Source organism: Mastigoproctus giganteus, chromosome 12 (genome assembly GCF_048544385.1).
Source record: "Mastigoproctus giganteus isolate SK-2022 chromosome 12, ASM4854438v1, whole genome shotgun sequence".
NCBI lineage: Eukaryota > Metazoa > Arthropoda > Arachnida > Uropygi > Thelyphonidae > Mastigoproctus > Mastigoproctus giganteus.
The window spans coordinates 66,708,922-66,732,145 of NC_143586.1; the positions used below are offsets into that span (position 1 = coordinate 66,708,922).

The window sequence follows — 23,224 nt, forward strand, 5'->3', positions numbered from 1 at the left end:
GCAGTTCTTGGCTGCAAAAAAAATCATGGTCATTCAGCAGCCTCCCTACTCCTACAACCTTGCGCCATCTGACTTCTGACTGTTTCCTAAACTGAAAATGGTGCTTCAAGGTTGTCATTTCGCTATGGTGGATGACGTCAAAGAAAACATTGAAGCAACCATGTGTGCACTAAAAAACACAATTTTAAAGAATGTTTCAAAGCTTGGGAAGACCAGTGAAGCAAGTATGTGTGCACATGCATGCAGAAGGAAGGGGCTTTGATTAGGTTAATAAGCCCAATTTTTCACTCAATAAACTTTTACATTAAAATTCCAGCAACTTTTTGAATATACTTCGTATTATGGAAATTTATAATTTGTTATAATTGTTTCAGATATGGATATGATTTTTTTTTTATAATTTATTACAGTTTGCTAAATTTTGACCTGCATCCTGCAGTAATTAGAACTGGACTTCAGATGGCTGAAGGTACTATATGTGGAGCTGATGCACGATGTACTGCCATGCTTTATGCTTTAAAACAGGTATTATGGAAAACAGTTTTAAATGTTAATTAAGTTAAAGTAACTTTTATGCTCCATCTTTTTGTCTGATTAGGTTTTTTGGGCCCTCTATTTATTAGGTTTTAGTTGCTTAACTGGTTTCATTCTGCATTGTAATCTTTTGCTTCCTAACTAGTAATCTATTTCTAGTTTCTTCCTCTCTGTGCCATGAAACCATACCATCTACTGCCCAACATACTAGCCTTTTTCCCATGCATATAAATCAACCTGTGGCTATGGAAACACAGGGTTTTTCCATAGCCACAGTAGTAATTAATTGAAGTATTAATTATTTGCTGTAAGAGAGCATGGAGATGGAAGGATGTTCATTCTATGTAGTTCAGCACTGATGTAGACCTTGAGAGATTGCAACATATGCAGCTCTATTTCTAGTAGTAGATTATATTACTATTCAAGTGAGTGTAATGTATCAGAGGTAATTTTCAAGGATAATCTGATCGAAGAGTGCCTATACAGTGAAAGTGGCTTATCAAATCAAACAGGATTTCATTTTTAATTGTGTGTAAAATTATTGACCAGGTTTTATACCATGACTCATTTCTCTAAATAAGTTTTGAAGTGTTTAGCCATACACGAATGGCATATTTTCTTTAGCAGCTTGTGAAACTGTTAAGAAAATATGTACACCATTTAACCCCCTTTTTTCCACACTTGGAAACTCAGTTTTTCCTGCAGCAAAGAGGCACACTGATCATAAGCTCCATGCGGTTTACTGTCAGAATATGTCTGTAAATTGCATGGCCTTAGTTACTGTAAAATCAAAGAAATAACAACAGTGACATATCAGCTGTAATTTTTCTTAATTCTATGTCTTCACTGCAAATCCTGACATATTCTACATTTATCGCCATATGACCTATGGCTGGAAAGTTCCAGGAATGCCTTAAGTAAATTAAAATTTTATTTGTAAATTATTTGTTTTTGCCTCCCCCCCTCAAGTTATTTTAAAGTAGTTCTCTAGGGCTGCTCTATACAAAGCCACTTGCTTCTCCCATGATTTGAAGCATATTTACTAAGTTTTGGTGCCCTCAATATATGCTGCTGGACAAGAAACCTCCTCCAAAGAATCCATTTTTCCATCAGAAATTGTTTTACTGATAGTGTAGTGTGAACCAATGGCATCATCATTTCAAGATTGATGGTTAAAATTTGAAGAACCTCTCTTCATATAGCTCCAGTTGTTCTGCTGTCATTCTATAGCCATCCTTCAGTCAGTGAACAAGTTCCTGCACTTTTTCAACATTTTCATCAGTTTTTCATCATCATCAGATGGCAGAATTGAGGATCATTATTGATGTTTTATCTTCTTTCAGAAAATCAATTGCTCCACTCATAATTTCTTGTAGAAATTCATAACTTCCAGTAGGTAGTTATGAATTTCTACAAGAAATTTCAGGTTCACAGGTTGTTCCGTATTTGTAAAATTTTATATCTGTTAATGTGTTTGAAGCAAAATCCACTGTAAATGAATTTAATATAAATTTGTGAGAAATGCAATAAATGCAAAACTTATGACTGCTGTGACAATAAACAAAGAACACACAGCTTTGTCACTGGTTTCAACTGCAGTTCTCAATGGCCATTTCTGTTACTATTTGATGAATTCTGCTATGTTAGCATGATGCTTAATGCACTGACATGCACATTCATAAAATTTTTGCAGTCGGTTACAATATATCAAACTTAAATATTTTATAGCATTCATTGCTCTGACTTGGAGAATTTTACAATCATGTAAGTTAATCCATTAAGCATCATGTTGGCATGCCGAAAAGTCATCATAAGAAAGAAGGTTGCAGTGAGAATGCCATTTTGTAAAACTTAGTTTTGAAAAATGGCATTCTTACTATAACCTTAATACAAATTACTATACAAAACTTATTACAATCTTTTTTTGCAAACTAACTTTGCTATTTGATGAATTCTATAACATGTTAATATATCAGGTTTATGCACTAACTTACATATATGTAAAATTCTCAGTCAGATACATTGATACTATAAATTAATAGTATCGATACTATAATTTAACAGAGGCATTGATACTATAATTTAACTTGGAGAATATACTATAACTTATAATAGTATCATTGAAACTAAAATATCTGATATCTGATGAAAGGGGAATCTCACCACAGTAATCCATGTCCAAAAAAAGAAAAACAGTACACATATGCGCGTTTAATTTTAATGTATCATTATCTTATCATACAATTACATTCTCAAAGTCAAATTCTCAAAGTCCTTTGCCATCCTTATAAAGTATCACATAAAATTGTATGAATTGATCTGGATCATCTTCCTGAATTTTCACATAGCAGCCAAGGTGTATGGGTATCAATTTTTATACTCTAAAATTCTAAGAACACTGCACTGTTGAATTTTCAGGAAACTATTTGTATGTATCTCTGCAGCTCAGATATTTTCAGAATTTTCATTGAGTTCTTTCATTCTCACATTTCTTTATTTTGGTTAACAGGTGTTTTGCCAGAAACATTTCAGCGCTTTGCCCCATATAGTACTGATATATCAGTTGCTTCTTATTATTAGTAGTGGCAACATGATGCAAGGAAAAAAAGTTCATACAGGAAATGAGGAAAAAATCATACCTGAGGAAATGAATGAATGAATTTTATTCATTCATTCATTTCCTCAGGTAGCTGACAAACTAAATCTCCTGCTTAGGTAGCTGACAAACTAAATCTCCTGCTTAGGTAGCCGACAAACTAAATGAGTATTTTGCATGTACAATCACACATGAGGAATTCTATAGGGAAGTGGAGGCCAGAAGATTATTAAACTCTAATGGGGAGCTAAATAATTTTGCGATAATTGAAAGCAAAGTGGAGGAGAAATTGTTGAAGAAAGGCACCTGGGGTGGAAGGGATCCATCCAGTTATATTAAAGGAGGCAGCAAAGGAAGTTAGCAAACCCTTAACCATAATTATGAGAGCATCCATCGTCTCAGGGGAAGTCCCCATGGACTGGAGATGTGCAAATGTATCCCCAATTTACAAAGGGTGACCAGAATAATTACAGACCGGTTAATTTAACTTCTATTCCTGGAGAAATAATGGAGACAGTGGATAAAGAAGCATAGCAGGATCATCTAGACAAGACTGCACTTATAGTTCAGACACAGCATGGGTTTAAGGGTAAGTCTTATCTGACCAATTTGATTATATATTGTGATGTAGTCACAAAGGAACTGGATGCAAAAAATAATTTTGATAATATATACTTGGATTTCAGGAAAGCTTTTGATACTGTTGCACATGGAAGACTGCTGTACAAATTGGAGCAGTATAGCATTAAGGGCAAGTTGCTGCTATGGATAAAGGGGTGGGTTGAGTGGGAGAAGACAGAGAGTAAAAATCAATGGACACTGCCCTTCATGAACTAATGTTATTAGTGGAGTTTCCCAGGGTTTGGTGTAGGGCCCATTGTTGTTTTCTGTATTTATGAATGATATTGATGAAGGTATATCATGCTTAATATCCAAGTTTGCAAATGATACAAAGGTTGGCACGGTTGTTAATGACACTAATGACAGTATGCTATTGCAACAGGATTAGAAAAGTTGAGCTGTTGGGATGAGAGGTGGCAACTAAAGTTTAACATTGACAAATGCAAAGTAATGCATATGGGCAGCAGTAACCCCAGAGTACCAACTGTGCAGTACTACACTCAGGGTAGTGGAGACTGAAAAAGATCTGAAATAATTATGCAGTCAGTTATGAAGTTTTCTGAGCATTGGAGACAAGCTGCCAGGATAGCTCATGGTGTTTTGCCAGCAATATACAGGAATTTTGTTAGTAGGGATAAGGAGGTAATTATCCCTTTGTATAAGATAATGGTCAGGCCATACCTTGTACTGCATACAGGTCCTTATAACCCCTAGCATTTTTGCTGTTATGGACATTGCATCAGGCATGCAAGTAAAATTTACTTATTTTCACAATTTAAAATTTACTTATTTTGCAATAAAGGTCTGGAGGCCTCATTTTAGGAAGGATGTAGAGCTGCTGGAACGAGTACAGAGAAGGGAAACGAGATTGGTGAGGGGAATAAAGGGTTTCTTTTACCAAGAAAGGCTTAAGTTCTTCAAATTGCAATGTCTGGAGACTAGGCATCTGCAAAGTGATCTGATTGAGGTGTATAAAGCCTTGAATGGCTTATGCAAGCTCAGTGCTGATGGGATTCTTCCTCTTGCTCAGATTATACATCTGAGGGGGCACAAATTCAAATTGAGGAAAGACAGTTGTAGAATAGATATGTGGAAATTTGCGTTTAACCATCAGGTTGTTGATTGCTGGAACAAAATTACTGGAGCATCTGTCATTGTGGAAGCTGATAGCTTAAATAAATTCAAGGAAGAACTGGACAAACTTTTGTAGCGAATGATGAATGAAATGGGAAGTTTTTTTGCTGTTGTTGATGCTGTATAAGCTTGCTTTTTTGCATCATCTGTCTGCCAGGGGCAAAGGTTGATGACGTTGGGCAGATATCATCCTTTAAGGGCACAAAGTGTGATATTGTTGTACACGTTGGCAGTAATGATATTAAGAGTAGAAGACCGGCAGAATTACCTAACAAGTACAAGACAATGCTGAAAAAAAAGCTGTGAGTTAGGAGGGAGTATATGATGAGAGCCTTGTCGATCAATTCGAGCCTGGAGAGATTGTGCAAGGCTCAAGGGGCAGAATTTTTCTCAGTCTGGTCTGTGCTTGTTAACAGGAGAGACTGCTTCTACAGGGATGGGATACACTAAAATAGAAAGGGTGCAAGAATATTTGCTGATGCTATCGAGGCAGAGTTAGGTGGGTCAGAAAACTGCTAGCTTGGGGGGGTGGATACAGGGACTAATAGATTAACAGCAGCTGCTGGCAGAGGTGAAAGTGATTCTTGCACTGCTTCTATTGAAATGCAATTGAGCAGAAGCCTGGAAAGCAAGGCAATGAGAATTTCCAGGTCTGCTAGGAGTCATAATGGAACAAGTAAATACATGGGCTGTGTTAGGGTAACTAAGAATAGAAACAGGTGCATGTATACTTGCATGTACACCAATGCTAGGAGTATAGTTAATAAATTCAATGAGTTTGAATTGCTAGTCAAGACATCAAAGGCAGATATTGTTGGGATATCAGAGACATGGAGGCACACAGACATAAGCAGTGCAGAACTGGAATTTGGAGAGTACAATGTGTACAGGAAGGGAGGAGGGGTTATGCTGTTAGTTAAGAAACACATAAAATCTAAGGAAGTGCATCCAATTGATGTTGGTGGACAATGCAACGCTGAGTCTGTTTGGTGTGACATAATCTGATGAGTATAATGAGCAATTGTGGGGAGAAATAGAGTGGGCCAGTAAATTAGTGTGTCTTATAATGGGGAATTTTAATTTCCTGGATATTGACTGGAATTTGTGGGTTGGTCACACACTAGCAAGACTTTTGTGGATTTATTGGATGATGATTATTTTCTACAGCAGCATGTTCAGGGCGCAACTAGAGTGAGTAATACTCTTGATGTGATTATCAGTAATGATTCTTTATGCATCAAGAATCTGCAGATAAAGGAACCACTAGGTGGCAGTGGTCATAGTGTGCTGAAGTGGGATTTACTCAAAGAGGTAACTACCATCAAGGGTAAAGGGAAGCGTTTTTGCTTTCGTAAAGGTGACTATGGTGCTCTGAAACAGTATTTAAATTCTATACAGTGGAACCAACTGATGATGTTATCAACAGCAAATTCAAAATGGGAAGCATTCAAAGAATTAATCTCAGAAGCTACTAGGCTTTTCATACCAACAAAGAAATATTTTCAAGATTTAGGCCTAAATGGATATCAGATGAACTAATTAGGCATATGACAGAGAAGAAAAATGCATGGGATACATATAAATTAACATGTGACACAGAAGACTATGATAGATATAAGCTGGTCTGTAACCAAGTTACAAAGGAGGTTAGGCAGGCAAAGGCAGATTACGTGAAATCTTTGCAAAGGATGCAAAGAAAAAAAGCAAAGAATTCTTTACTTATGTAACTCTAGAAGGAAGCAGATGAATCAGATTGGTCCACTTGATATCGATGGTTCAACTGTTGATGATCCTGCTCAGGTAGCTAACAAACTAAATGAATATTTTGCATCGACATTCATACATGAGGAGTTATTCGGGGAGGGGTATGCCAGAGGTGTATTCAACTCTGGCAGTAAACTAGATAATCTTGTAATAACTGAGAGTAAAGTGGAGGAGAAATTGTTGAAGATAAACACAAGAAAGGCACCTGGGGTGGATGGAATCTATCCACTTATATTAATGGAAGTGGCAAAGGAAGTAAGCAAACCCTTAGCCATAATTATGAGAGCTTCCCTGGACTCAGGGGAGGTACTCATCGACTGGAGATGTGCAAATGTGACTCCAATCCACATAGGAGGATCAAAGGGAGACACAAGTAATTACAGACCTGTTAGTTTAACTTCTGTTCCAAGGAAATTAATGGATGCACTGGTTAAAGAAGCATTGCAGGATCATCTAGACAAGATTTCAGTCATAGCTCGGACACAGCATGGGTTTGTTAAGGGGAAGTCTTGTCTGACTAATTTGATTGAATACTATGATGTACTCACAAAGGAACTGGACGCAAAGAATAACTTTGATATCATATATTTGGATCTTAGAAAAGCCTTTGATACTGTGGCACATGGAAGACTGCTGCACAAATTGGAGCAGTGTGGCATTGGAGGCAAATTGCTGCTATGGATAAATGGATGGTTGGGTGGGAGAAGACAGAAAATGGTAATCAGTGGACACTTCTATTCGTGGACTAATGTTATTAGTGGAGTGAGTCCCTCAGGGTTCAGTGTTGGGTCCATTGTTGTTTTCTGTATTTATAAATGATATTGATGATGGTATATCAGGCTTAATGTCCAAGTTTGCAGACGATACGAAGGTTGGCAGAGTTGTTAATGACACTAATGACAGTAAACTGCTGCAGCAGAATCTAGAAAAGTTGAAAGTTGAGGCTGAGAGGTGGCAAATGAAGTTTAACATTGACAAATATAAAGTACTACCTATGGGAAGCAGTAATTGCAGAGTAACATAACAACTCTGTGGTACCACACTGACAGTGGTAGAGAATGAAAAGTACCTGTGGGTAATTGTACAGGCAGATATGAAGTTTTGTGAGCAGTGCAGATGGTCTGCAAGAGTAGCTCATGGTGTCTTGTCAATGATGTACAAGAATTTTTCTAGCAGGGATAAGCAGGTGATTATCCCCTTGTATAAGGCAATGGCAGACCCCATCTGGAGTACTATATACAGGTCTGGAAGCCTCCTTTTAAGAAGGATGTAGAGCTGTTGGAACGAGTACAGAGAAGAGCAACAAGATTAAGGAATGGAACAAAGGGTTGCTCTTACGAAGAAAAAAAGTTTTAAATTTTGCAAATTACAGTGTCTGGAGACTAGGCACCTGCGAGGTGATCTGATTGAGGTGTATAAAGCTTTGAATGGTTTGAGCATGCTCAATGCTGATGGGATTCTTCCTCTTGCTCAGAATAATCCCCTGAGAGGGCATAAATTCAAATTGAGGAAAGACGGTTGTAGGATAGATGTGCAGAAGTTTGCCTTTAGCCAGCGGGTGGTTGATTGCTGGAACAAACTTCCGTCTGTCATTGTAGAAGTTGATAGCTTTATTAGATTCAAGGCAGAACTTGACAAACACTTGGAGCGAGTGGATGGGTGAAATAAGGGTTTTTGTTTTGTTTTGGTTTTTTTTTGGCTGATGCTATATAAGTTTGCTTTCTTGCATCATGTGCCTTTGCTAATGCTAATATGCCTCTGCTGGTGCTATTCCAAAAATTGATTACTCTTTTGCTGAGTGCAAAGTTATGAACGTCTGTTCTGCCACCATCCTTTTCCAGTTTTAACTTTATTGGTATTAATAGTGGCAAATGGTGCAAGAAACCAAGCTTATGTAGCATCAGAATAAAAAAAAAAAAAAAAAAAAAAAAAAAAAAAGGCAACATTTCTCATATCACCTGTCCATCCCTCTGTTTGTTTAGTTCTTCCTTGAACTAGACACATGAATTTATTCAGACTACCCATCTTCTACAGATAGGAATTTGTTCCAACAATCTTAACCACCCACTGGCTGAAGTCAGATTTCCACTCATTTGCCCCCCTCGACATGGGCACCTGTACGTGGTGAGGGGACCTCCCAGTGACACTGCTGGACTTCCAGACTAGCATCACTGGGATCCAACGCCCACAGCCCAGGTTCCAGGCTTACATCAATGGAATCCGGCGTGTTTGCCGTGCGCTGCGACCCGTGGAAATTCGGAAAGGGTGATCCTGGTGGTTGAGGGGCCCAGCTTCAATACACCACTTTGGCCCCTGCTTCGACAAGACGGGTGGTCCTGGAAGGCCCGGCTAGGATCAATCGGCTAGTAGGCTCGCCTGCGAGGGTCAACCGTGTCAATGCCACGCCCCTACCCTCATGGTCCGAGGGACAGGATTCAGGCTGGCGGCGGTGCGGGTATAGTGTCTGGGTAGCCCTGGCGTTCCACTCCCGAGCGCATTTATTGCATGCCAGGTAGTGGGCGTCCCTTTGGGCTCCGTGGTGGGTGGGGAGCCCGGGCACTGAACAACTAAAAACCTATATGAATCCTGATAAACTTACTTCTTCAGGGGCCCCAACCCGGTCCCTATCTGAAAATACAGACGGAGAGACAGATAGCATTATTGCTACAAAGAGGTAGCGAACAGAAATATCATCTGGGCCTGTTCCAAGATTTTTAATTATTCATTCTACCACAGAAAAACCAATTGGCAAAATGTCGCCCTTCATACAGAAAGGGTTAGATGGGTTAGCAGGGTCACCCAAATCGGTTAAGAGGCTCCGTTCTGGAGACCTCTTAATTGAAACCAAAACTGACAGGCAGTCTGAGCAGCTACTCCGTGCAACATCAATCGGAGGAATACCCATAACAGTAACACCACATAGAACACTAAACTCATCGAGAGGTGTCATTTCGGAATGGGACCTTCTCGACGTAACCGAGGAGGAAATCTGCTTGGAACTGAAACCTCAGGGAGTTATAGCCGTCAAGAGAATTAGTGCACGTAGGGATGGGAAACTTGTTAAAACCAGGAGTGTTATCCTGACTTTTAACTCTCCCAAACCTCCTTATGAGATTAAAGCTGGCTACATCAACTGTCCAGTGCGTCCATATGTACCAAACCCTTTACGGTGTTTTAAATGCCAGAAATATGGACATTCTCAAATGGCCTGCCGTGGAGTCCTTGCATGCGCTCGATGCGGTGCAAAGGACCACGAAACAACAGCATGTTCAGCCGCAAAACCCACCTGTATTAACTGTGAAGGCGAACACCCGGCCTATTCACGAGCATGTCAGAGGTGGAAAGAAGAAAAAGAAATTCAACGGCTGAAGGCAGAGCTAAACATATCGTACCAGGAGGCAAGGAAAGCAGTGAAACCTCTCAACATCTAAAAACCTACCTACGCCCAGAAGGTAGCAGGGAGGTGTTCCATTGGAACTCAGACGGACATGTCCATCCCTCCAAAAGAACTCGTTTACTCCCATCGCACGTTATCTCTTAAGCTCCCAAAAACCTGCACAGAAGGACCAATCAGCTGCCACTCCTATATCAGTACCTCCTAATGCTCCACAAATAATAAAAGCAATCACGAAAGAAAAGAATAAGAAAGGTGAAATACCACCTACAACCCAAGAAAACATGGATGTAGAGCAGAAGGAGGTACAAGAAGACTCAGTTTTGGAGCTCTTTGCTGAGGAGGAAATGGACACTGGACAGCGTCCGTACTTCCCCAGGAAGGATAAATCCAAGACTGAAAAAGGTAAGCCCTCAGCACCTCGGAAGCTGCCTGATGGACCCACCAAGCCAAAATAATGGCTAAATTCCTACAGTGGAACTGTCTTGGATTCCGGCGAAACAATGATGACATCAAGGCCCTTCTGCAAAAGCATGAGCCAGTCTGCTTTTGCTTACAAGAGACATATCTGAAGGCAAATGAAAACCCTTCGCTTCGTAACACTACTATCATTCGAAAGGACAGAACTGACGATGGACCTGCTCATGGGGGTGTTGCTATAATTCTGGGCAACCATACCCGATATTAAATTATTGCGCTCACCACCAACATAGAAGCGGTAGCGGTTCGCCTTACGGTAGGGTTCTTAATAACAGTCTGCTCAGTATATTTGCCACCTGGGGCTGATATCTCCCAGAGAGACCTTGATGATCTCATTGTGCAGCTGCCTACACCTGTCTTACTCCTGGGCGACTTCAATGCACATAACACCCTGTGGGGTAGTGCAAACGTTAATGGAAGGGGACGTGTCATAGAGCATGTGCTCAATGACAATGACCTATCCCTTCTAAATGTGGGAACTAACACCTTTTTTCACATGCCTACCCGTACGTTCTCTGCTATTGACCTCTCTATATGTTCCCCCTCTCTCCTTCCTTCAATCACTTGGGAGGTAGAGGAGAATCTTTATGGGAGTGATCACTTCCCCGTGATAACCAGCCTACTTAAAGTGACGCCATGTTCACCTTTTAGGTTACCACGATGGAAGATTGATCAGGCTGACTGGAACACCTTTCAACACCTGGTAGACTTTAACATCAGTACAGTCAGTCGGGAGCCTATCAATGACGCAGTGGCGTACATCACAGAAAGCATTGTCCCTGCAGCTGCAGCTACAATTCCGAAAACATCTACCCGGTTTCCGCCATTTCCAAAACCTTGGTGAAATACTGAATGCACAGCAGCAAAAAAGGCACAAAATAAAGCTTGGGGGATATTCCGACGATATCCTACCATCAAACGTGCACGTGCAAAAGCGCCATATATTTATTTGAAATCTAAATATATGTGTCAAAATTATTTTATGCATCCATTTCCTTTGCTATGACATCATAGTAACTTATCGGATTAAGGGAAATCATGCTTGGTTCAGCATGATCTCCCTTTAACAAATCCAAGCTGTAATCACTTTATGGCTTTTCTGTTATTCCTATCAAAATAATTTTGTATCATTAATTTAATTATTTCCTTCATTATTTTCCCTGGCACAGAAGTCAAACTTACAAATCCATAGTTACCTACTTCACTCTTTGAACCACCCTTGTTAATAGGAGATACATTTGCACATCTCCAGCCTACAGGAGAATCTCTCATGAATCTAACAATATCCTCTTTATTATGGCTAAAGGTTTAATCGCCTCTTTTGTAATTTCTTTTAATATAATTGGATTGATTCCATCAGCTCCGGCAGCTTCATTCAGTTTTGTCTGCAGCAGTTTCTCTTCCACCTTGCTTTCAGTTATTGTAAAATCATTTTACTCCAGCTCAGTCTGTTAGCCTAGTCTCTAAAAACTTCTCCATGTTTGAACATAACAATATTTATTCACTTTATCTGCAACATATAGGATCATCAATAGTTATGTCATTGTTATTCAGTGGACCAGTGGGATTAATCCCTCTCCTTCTGGTGTTAACATATGCAAAGAATTCCTTGCTACTTTTCTTTGCCCTATTAGCGAAAGACTTCTCAACATGCCTTAGTATGCCTAATTCTTGAGTAACTTGATTACTTTTATCAAGGCAATTTTTATTCACCTCATGTATTTTTCTTCTATGGCAATAAATTTATCACAAATCTGGTTTGGACTAAACCTTGAATCTTAGTCTGTATAAAATGTTTATTAGTCCCAGTGATCACTGCTCTGAGCAGCTCCATTTGGCATTTGCATATATTAACATCAATGATCCCACTGAAAGTAGTTTTAAAAATGCTTGAGCTCATAATCATTTATTATATTAAAAAAAATTCCTTTACTTTACTCTTGATATTAGTTATTTCTTTAAATAAATTCCACATTAGGATACTATGATCACTTCCACCTAATAGTTCCTTTATTTGAAGATTCTTAATACATGATGAATCACTACTAATATCCATTTCATGAATATTTCTTTTCCTTGTTGCCTCCCTAATGTGTTGTTGTAGAAAGCAGTCATATAGTAAATGCAAAAATGTTCTTTTACTGAATGAGCTACCAACTAGTGGTTCTAATCGATATCAGAAAGTTAAAATCTCCCATGATATGACTTTCTAATTTTTGGCCTACTCTATTTGTGTGTATAGTTGTTCATTATACTGATTACATAAGAATGGGAATTACATAGGAATACTTTGATAAGACTACATGCTACATAAGAAAATAATAACTGGAGATGCATACGTTGCTTTTCTCGAATTTAAATGAAGGAACAGAGAAGTGGGAAATTGATGTGGGCTTTGCTTCATGACAGTGCTCTTGTACATAAGTTCTTTAAAACAATTGCTACTCTGAGAGACTGGATTCCATGGTTAAGCCACTATACAATCCAGACCTGGCCCACAGTGATTGCCATATTTCCCACCATATAAGACACATCAGGGTATAAGATGTACCCATAATTTAGGAAACACTATTTAGGGGGAAAAATACTAACATTTTGGAGGAACTGATTTATTTTATTGCACACACATTATTTTAATTCTTTTTAAACAAAAGAATTTTATTAGACATATGACTATGTTTATACCATACAAACTAAGGTGAACCCAAAATATTAGTCATCTCAAAATTCATAAACAAAACTATTATTCTAATTCATCTTCAAAGAACAATAAGAAACTGGGGCAATAAAAGGAAAAAAAGCAAATTTTTATTCATCTTTAAAACCTGGAAATCCATCATTCTGTCATCATCATCATGATTACCACAAGTCCTTGCTCGATGGTCATGGAGCTCATGGTCACTGCTACCATCTCTTAGTCAACTGTCCTTCTCATCAAACAGAATATAATCTTTTGTACCATCCAAGGCATTACTGATGGTGCACTTCTTAAATAACTTCACAACTGTCTCGGTCTTTACTGCATCCCCAAGAATTTCTTACCCATTGTCAGTCTCTTTATATGACTAGTAGGTGTTAAGGTGTTTTGTGGTGCCTTTGCCTGTTTAGTCCATTCTTCTTCTTCTTCTTTCGTGAAAGATTTAAAAGGCTTGTGAATAGAAACATCCAGTAGTTGTAGTCAGCCAGTAAGTCCACCTGGAATTATTTACAGAAACTTGTGTTTTTAACTTTTCCACCTTCTCTTTGTGGCATCTGTTTTATGTGCACAAAATTGACCCCATGCTAGTAGGGCTGGTTTCTTGAGAAAGCCACCAGGATCCCGTGACCACACTTTTTCTAGCCATAGTTTGATTCCATTTTCATCCATCCATTCCTTAGGATGAATGTGGACAAAAATACCTGGTGGAATTCTTTCCTTTAGCAGAATTTTTTTGAATTTATCTTGAATATGAAGGGAGGTAGTAGTTTCGTTCCATCAGCACAAACCAAAATAACAATATAGTGGGCCCCGAGTGCCAAGCGATAGTGACAAGTGATTTTCTTCCAGTGATTACAGAGTGATCTCCAAAGTGATATAGTTTCTTTATTTTCCAGTGCAGCTGTTATTTTATTTACTTGAAGTGGTTCTGTGCTTTAAAAGTCAAAAGTAAGAACCCAGAAAGGCAATCCACCTTTCTTTTCTTATTCTTTATATATATCACTAACCAAATCCACTAACTTAAACAACCGCTTGGTCACTGGTGGCACCGCTCCTGCCCCCACGTGGTGGGGCCGGTAACCTGGGGGGGGGGAACCAACCCTCGGGGCGAAAAGGAGCAAAGATGGAAATAAGTGAATTTCCACGTTTAGAGCCGAAGTGCTCTCAACATGAACACGACAATGACACCGACAATGACTTCTCTCTTTCAAAGAGACAAAAAAAGGACACTAGGAAACAGGAATCTCCAGCTTTCCTCATAATACACTCTTTGTCATCCCAACCTGTGAGCAAGCTCTCACCTTTCATCATCCAGAGATGCCTAGAAAACGCTGCAGGTTCACCAAAAATGGTTAAACGTCTCCAATCAGGAGATCTACTAGTAGAGACATCGTACTCAAGACATTCTGAATTACTACTGCAACTTACTTCTTTGAGCGGAATGCCAATTCAGGTTACCCCACACAACACACTAAATTCTTCCAAAGGAGTGATCTCTGAATGGGATCTATTATATGTTTCTGAGGAAGAAATTGTCCGGAGCTAAAAGATCAAAATGTGTCTCATGCAAAACGTATCATGATCAGAAAAGACGGCAACTTAACTCCCACACAAAACATAATCTTGACTTTCAGTACTCCAAATCTACCGGGTTCTGTCAAAGCAGGTTACTTGAATTGCCGCATTAGGCCATATATCCCAAATCCGCTCAGATGCTTTAAATGGTAGCGGACAATGCCGCAAAAGCGGCCGACTTACCACCTGATGTACAGTGGAGAGTTCCACATCAAGATTATAGACGAATAATACAGGAAAAATGCATGTACCAGTGGCAATCAACATGGCAAAACCAACTTGAAAATAAGCTTCGAAGTATCAAGCCAAATCTTGAGCAATGGCCTTCAAGCCTCAGTGCAATTCAACAACAGGAGGTAATACTAGCTCATTTCCGTATAGGTCACACTAATATTACTCATGGTTACCTTTTAAGAGGGGAGATTCACCCCCAGTGTGATCACTGTAAAACAGTGCTTTCAGTGAAACATATCCTTGTGGAATGCACAAAATTTGTAATAGAACACCAGAATCACTTCAATTCCAGCCACAACTGAAGAACCACTAACGCTTAGTTCACTTTTGGGCAATAAAACAGATGTCTCAAAGATTTTTACCTTACTCAAAGCAATCAATGTATACCACCTCCTTTAGCTAGTCAACAATCAGTTTCCTGACTCTCAATCCATAAAGAAATAGCATAAATACTAACCTATGTATGGCGCATTATGGCCATAGATGCCCATGTGCCAAAAAAATCCCCAAACAAACAAACAAACAATATAGTGTGTCTTTTTTTTAGCCTGATGTCACAGTTACTGGTTTTGTTGCATGTTTATCATCTGCACTGCTGTTTAATGGTATGTCAAATGTTAAAGGAACTTCATCCATATTACCAATTTGTGTGCTTCCTAGCATTAATTATAAATCTCTGAAATTTCAGTATTTGGTTTTCATATTTTTTTGACATTTTCTGGACTTCTTATTCATATCCTCATAGCTAAACTGTTTTGCTTCATAAATCTATAACACCAACTTCACCAAAATCATCAAGCCCCTTTGCAGCTGCACTGACATTTGCCTCAAAAATTATTTTTGTTGACACATATATACCACATTTCCTCTGCTCTGTTACCCATCTATTCAATTCTTTCTCAATTCCCCCCCCCCCACCATTTTGCTGTTGGTTGACAAAGGTTATTCTTGTTTTTGATTGCTATACAGAATTTATCCTCTTATTTTTGCCACTCTGGGATCATCTCTGTTGGTGGTGGTCCAAAATGTTTTTCTGCACCTCTATTTCTGTGTTCCTTTGCATAACTGATGACTTGTAATTTGTAGCCAGTTGTGTCAGCAAGCCATTTCTTTGTTGATGCCATTGTAATAGGGTAATGGTAATCTGAAATTTACAGTTAAAGTTGAATAAATGTGTGCATGTGCAGTGGCTACAACTACACCATAAATATATCTTTACAAAATAAAAGATACATCTTATATGGCAGGAAATGTAGTATTTCCTCTTCAGAAATCTGAAGAAACACCTCAGTGGGCATCGATTTTCAAGTGATGACAATCTCAAGGAAAGTGAATGATTTTTTTTCAGAAACCAGAACAAAGACACGACAGTTGTTTTTATTATTGAGGTAGATATCTTTTGAGTAACTCTCTTACTTCATTTCTGGAGCAATATCTGTATCGAATTCTCCTTATGAAAGAATACCTTACTTTCACCAGACATATTTTCTACAAAAAAATTAACTTACCTTATTTGTAATGTATTATTTTTCTGTCAGTACTTTCAGTATAAAGTGAAATATATGATGATTTTTATCTCCCTAAATTAACATAGATGTATTTATTTTGTAGGTTATACAAGATTACATCACACCTCTTCATAAAGAACTTTCACGGGATTTAGAGAGTAAAATCAAGAATACTGTGAGGTATATTCAGTACTTAATTTTAATTTACTGTGTTCTGTTTTATTAAAAAGAAACTTAAGAATTAGTTGTAGGAGTTTTTAATTCTCAAAATTAACTTAAGAATTAATTGTAGGAGTTTTTAATTCTCAAAATTATGACTGTTTTGCTTTGACCACTGTCCATTGTGTTTTGATGAAATTTAGGGAACAAAGACAGTTGCCATTACAATTGCTTCTAAGGTAAACCTGCTGTAGTTGTAATTCTTGCATAATGACATTATATTGAGAATGGTTTCCCCACTGCTGACAGTGCCACAGCTGGTACCTTTATTACCCCTGGAGGATTTCAGAAAAAAATTATGTAATGCATAAGTAGATATCTGTTCGGTGCTCTTCTTGAAGTTAAAGCAATTAAAGGTAGTAGTAGTAGTAGTAGCAGTAGCATGTGATGCAAGGAAGCAAGTGTATGAGCTTATGCAGCATCAGCCAAAAAAAAAAATCACACCATTCCCTCCAAATGCCTGTCCAGTTCCTCCTTAAATTTATTCAACCTATCAACTTCCACAATGACAGATGGAAGTTTGTTCCAGCAATTAACCACCCGCTGGCTAAAGGCAAATTTCTGCACATCTATTCTACATCTGTCTTTTCTTAATTTGAATTTACGCCCCCTTAGGTTCGTAATCTGAACAAGTGGAAGGATCCCATCAGAATTCAGCGTGCTCAACCCATTCAAGGCCTTATATACCTCAATCAGATCACCGCGCAGGTGCCTAGTCTCCAGCCACTGCAATTTGCAGAACTTAAGCCTCTCTTGGTAAGAGGATCCCTTCATTCCCCTCACCAATCTTGTTGCCCTTCTCTGTACATGCTCAAATAAATCTACATCCTTCCTAAAATGAGGCCTCCGGACCTGTACGCAGTACTCAAGGTGTGGCCTGACCAATGCCTTATACAGAGGGATAATCATCTCCTTTTCCCTGCTAGCAAAATTCCTATATATCATTGACAAAACCCCATGACCTGCCCTGGCAGCCTGTTCTGCATTGCTCAGAAAACTTCATATCTGACTGCACAATTACTCCCAGGTCTTTTTCATTTTCTACCACCTTAAGTGTAGTACCACACAGTTGGTACGTTTCTCTGGGGTTACTTCTACCCATATGCAGTAATTTTCGTTTGTCAAGGTTAAACTTCAGTTGCCACTTCTTAGCCCATCTGCCCAAATTATCTAGATCCTGTTGCAGTAGCACACTGCCATTACTGTCATTAACAACCCTGCCAACCTTTGTATCATCTGCAAACTTCGACATTAAGCCTGATATACCTTCATCAATATCATTGATAAATATACAAAACAACAGTGGACCTAACACTGAACCCTGTGGGACTCCACTAATAACATTAGTCCAAGAAGAGCAGCACCCATTGATTACCACCCTCTGTCTTCTCCCACTTAACCATCCTTTTATCCATTGTAGCAACTTACCCTTAATACCATTCTGCTCCAATTTGTACAATAATGTTCCATGCGCAACTGTGTCAAAAGCTTTCCTGAAATCCAAATATATGATATCAAAATTATTTTTTGCATCCAGTTCCTTTGTAACCACATCATAATATCCTATCAAATTTGTCAGACAAGACTTTCCCTTAACAAACCCATGCTGTGTCTGAACTATTGCTGCAGTCTTGTCTAGATGATCCTGCAATGCATCTTTAACCAGTGACTCCATTATTTTACCCGGAACAGAAGTTAAACTAACTGGTCTGTAATTACTCGTGTCACCCTTCGATCCCCCTTTGTGAATTGGGGATACATTTGCACATCTCCAGTCCGTGGGAACCTCCCCTGAGTCCAAGGACGCTCTCATAATTATGGCCAAGGGTTTGCTTAGCCGCCTCCTTTAATATAACTGGATAGATCCCATCACCCCAGGTGCTTTTCTTATGTTTAACTTCAACAATTTCTCCTCCACTTTGCTTTCAGTTATTCCAAAATCATTAAGTATCCTGCTACAATTTGATAACCTTCTGCCATTTTCAAACCTTAATAATTCCTCATGTGTGAATGTAGATGCAAAATACTCATTCAGTTTGTTTGCTATCTGAGCAGGATCATCAACAGTCGAACCATCGATGTCAAGTGGACCAATCAGATTCATCCCCTTCCTTTTAGAGTTTATATAAGTAAAGAAATCCTTGCTGTTTTTCTTAGCATCTTTTGCCAAGGATTTCTCGTAATCTGCCTTCGCCTGCCTAACCTCCTTTGTCATCTGATTGCAGACTAGCTTATATCTGCCATAGGCTTCTGAGTCGCTTGATAATATATATGCATCCCATGCATTTTTCTTCTCTATTACGAGGTTACTCCTTTAAATTTCTTTTACCATAATGTATTTAAGAATGAGGAAAATCTGTTTGCCAACACAAATATAAATACTATAGATTCTAGGGGAGATTGAAATACTCTAATAAAATTATGTTAAAACCTTCAGTGTTAGATGATGCCTATCATCCACATTCCTCCTTATTCCATTATTCCAAAAGATATATATACTTAATAGTAATATTGTAAGATAGTAATATAATAATTGGTGATAATATACATAATGATAAAAACTATCAACTAAATATTAGTTACAGGAAGGGGTGTTCAAGCACATAGCAGTAATGTATTTGTTTTAGTAGCAAGGAAGGAAGATTGTGCTGCTATCAAAATAATGGGAATACATTAATAGTCTGAAATAATTTTGCCACTCTTTTGTTTAAACAAAGTCCATAAACCACATATCAGCATTCAAAAATGTAGGTTGTAAAAATAGATAGCATTATTAATGAAGCAGTTGTCTCGTTTTCTTATGTGAGAGAGACTGGATGTAAGTATAGGTGTATCCTGTGATATCCTCCATTCAATAGCTTGGCAACCTCCAAGCTATCATTTTGGCTCAATGGAGGCTTTATGAACTAGATAATTACTTTCATTTGCCATCTAATAATAACTGATATTATCTTGAGTTCATGTATATTTTGATGTCTAGAGCAGGTCTGTGGTAAATCCATCCTTGCATTGAACCTAAACAATAAGAAGTATTTGCAAGACATAACTAGTTTTAGGGATGTTTTTCAGGCCAAGACAGGAGAATGGAGGCATACATAAATAATAGCAGAATATAGATTATAAAGTATTTCAATATGGTCTAGGTATTAAAAATTAGTGCAATCACATTTCTCTGCCCAGAAAGCTCTCAGTATTGTGTTACAGAGTTTAATGAGTGGGGAATTTCATTAAAATAAAAAAAAATAAAAAAAAAAAACTCCAAGGAATTTTACACTCTGAACACAAGCAATAGTTACAGACTGAAAATATTAATGTAGAGAGGAAAGTGCAAGAGCAAGTTACATATTCTTATTAGGATTAATGGCTAAGCCTAAAATAAGTAATATAATCCTAATAAGGGTACTCTTTTAAATCAATAGTTACTTGATCATATTCTGCCCCCTCCCCTCAAAATCACCACAGTGTGACAGTGCATGATTGATTGCTTTCATGGACAGATCTCTGTCTATGATTGCTTTAATGATACCAGTTTTTTGTTTTGGAGCATATGGATGCTATAGGATATCTGTAAACTGTACCAAAAACATATTTTCTTTTCCAGATGCCAATGCGCCATTAAAAACCAAACCAAATCTTTTCCAGAAGGATATCTTCCTCTGCCTGCATTCAATCGAAATATCCAGAAAATGATAGAACATAATCTTATTCTAATACTATTGTGAATTGTACTTGTATATGAGAAATAATTGTAACTGCAGTTACTTATGCTCACCAGTATGCACTTCTTAACTAAGAGCATATTCCCTCCCTTCTTGTCCTGTCTTCCCCTTCTGTACACATTGTACTTCTCATGTTCAAATTCTGTATCTCTTATGTTTTAGTGGCACCATACTTCTGATATCTCTACCATATCCTTATTTGACAACTTAACTAGTACTTCAAATTCATCGAATCTATTCCTAAACTCCTGCAAGTATACATGCACCTGTTTTTACTCATAGTCTGACACAACACATGTATTTGCATGTAATCCCTAACACTTTGCTTTCTAGGCTGCTGCATGTCACAATAGAAGCAGTTCAAGAATCATTTAGATTTCTGTCTGCAGCTGATATTAATCTGTTATTCTGCCCTAAGCTATTAATTTCCACCCTGATAGCATCAGCAAATATTTTTACATTCCTTCTATTTAAGCGTATTCCATCCTTGTAAAAGCAGTGTCTTCTGTTAACAAGCACACACTAAGAAAAATTCTACCCCCTTGAGCCTTGCACAGTCTCTCTAGCAATGGATTTCCAAGCTGTATATTTATTTGTAGATTTTGTAGATTTATGGATATGACACACACACACACATACATATATGTATATGTGTGTGTGTGTGTGTGTGTGTATATATATATATATATATGTATATGTGTGTGTGTGTGTGTGTGTGTATATATATATATATATATGTGTGTGTGTGTATATATATATGTTTGTATTTTTTTTTTTTTTTTTTCTTTTAGCTATTTTAACGAGTGTCGTCCTATCTCAGTTGGTATGAAAAATGCTGTAACTTATTTAAGTTCACAAATTACCTCTGTTCCTTCTACTCAGAATGACAGTACAGTAAGGATTTCTTGTTATATTTTTTGTTGAATTTATTTTTTATAGAATAAAAATTAATAGAATAGCTATAGTTTTTGCTTAATAAAGTGACATATTTAACGTTTTTAAATGAGTTTTGTATATATACATTTGTATATAATGTACAGCTTTTATCAGAAGTGTTTCAGCCTGAACCATAGGAATAACATACAGAATTTTATTAAAATTACAAAAGCACATTTCTAATATCTGTTTACGTACTTTAAGAATGGAAATATTCTGATAGCTTTCTACTACTTTTTCCTGTGGGGATACCTGAAATCCATTGTTTCTAGCCCAAAACCCAAAGAGATTGCAGTACTGAAGGAAAATATTCAGAATACATTCTCTCAGATTATTGTTTCTCCCTTAAGAAATGTTCAAGAAAACATTCATACAAGAATTTATATGTGCATTGATGTTAATAGCAGTCATTCAAATAATAAAATAATTAACTGTATGCTGTTTCATTTTCCCTTTTTCAATGAAACAGCATACAGTTAATTCATTTATTATTTGAATGACTGCATGTGTGTGTGTGCACGCACGCACGCACGCGCGCGCGCGCGCGCGCGCACACACACACACACACACACACACACACATGCATTTTGTATATAAAATAACAGCTTTTATCAGAAGTCTAACAACATACAATATTTTATTAAGATTACAAAAGCACATTTCTAAAATTGGTTTACATAGTAGTAGTAGTAGCATGTGATGAAAGAAAGCAAGTGTATGAGCTTATGCAGCATCAGCCAAAAAAAAAAAAAAAAAAAAAACCACCATTCCCTCCAAATGCCTGTCCAGTTCCTCCTTAAATTTATTTAACCTATCAACTTCCACAATGACAGATGGAAGTTTGTTCTAGCAATTAACCACCCACTGGCTAAAGGCAAATTTCTGTATTTTAAGAATGGAAATGTTATGATAGCTTTCTACTACTTTTTCCTGTGGGTATACCTGAAATCCATTGTGAAATTCTTTGAGATCTCTTCAGTTGTAGCTGTTAGTCAGTCTTAGCTGAAGGAGTAGAGCGTTTCAGCCTGCACAATGAAAACCAACCCATGAACTCAGCCTTATGTATGCATAATATGTGACAAAATACAAATTTAAAAAAAAAAAAAAAAAAAGAATAACAGTAGCCTTTAGAGTGCTACTTTTTGAAGATAATTTAATTGGCTGGGATGATTATCTAATAGAATTATAGGTACAAAATTTTAAATGGAAAGTTTAGTAATATTCACTTGTGCATATAGTTCAGTTAAAGTGCTCAAAAAAAAAAGAAAAAAAATTAATTCAAAAAGTTCTTTTATACATTACAAATGGCAGTACAAAGTAATGCCAAAAAAAAAAAAAAAAAAAAAATTAGTAAATGTTGCACATTTAAATATCAGGGTAGGAAATGACAATTACAGTAATTTGATGAAGAATGGCAAAAATTAGGCAACTTTAGTGGAAAATGCAAAAGAAGTATGGGGGAGAGGATGTGTAAAGATGGGAAAGCAGAATGCCACTGTGGATCTAAGAAGTTTGAGAGAGAGAGAGAGAGAGAGAGAGAGAGAGAGAGAGAGAGAGAGAGAGAGTGTGATTGATAAAATAAAAATATATAAAAAATTTTGGCAAGTAAAACTACTAAATCTTTATTGAAATATAAAGAAAATGGTCAATGAACAAAATTGAGAAAATTTTGGAAACATTATGAAAAATTATCAGGAAGGAAAACTATTTTTGGTATTTAAGTTAAACAGCTCAGAATAGAGAAAAATGATAACTAAGGTAATCAAAAGTAATAAAGGCAAAATTGAATCAAGAAAGAAAGATATTTTAGAA

At 37.5% G+C, this 23,224-nt stretch overlaps 1 protein-coding gene across 1 annotated transcript in view; it reads left to right on the forward strand.

Annotated features, from left to right (window-relative positions):
• eIF2Bdelta (eukaryotic translation initiation factor 2B subunit delta) overlaps nucleotides 1–23,224 on the forward strand; it is a 139,994-nt gene that overhangs the window by 65,701 nt on the left and 51,069 nt on the right. The window contains exons 8-10 of the mRNA XM_090385680.1: nucleotides 411–525; nucleotides 16,642–16,718; nucleotides 21,268–21,370. Of these exons, the coding sequence (XP_090241806.1) occupies nucleotides 411–525; nucleotides 16,642–16,718; nucleotides 21,268–21,370 (295 nt within the window). The remainder of the gene's footprint in view (nucleotides 1–410; nucleotides 526–16,641; nucleotides 16,719–21,267; nucleotides 21,371–23,224) is intronic.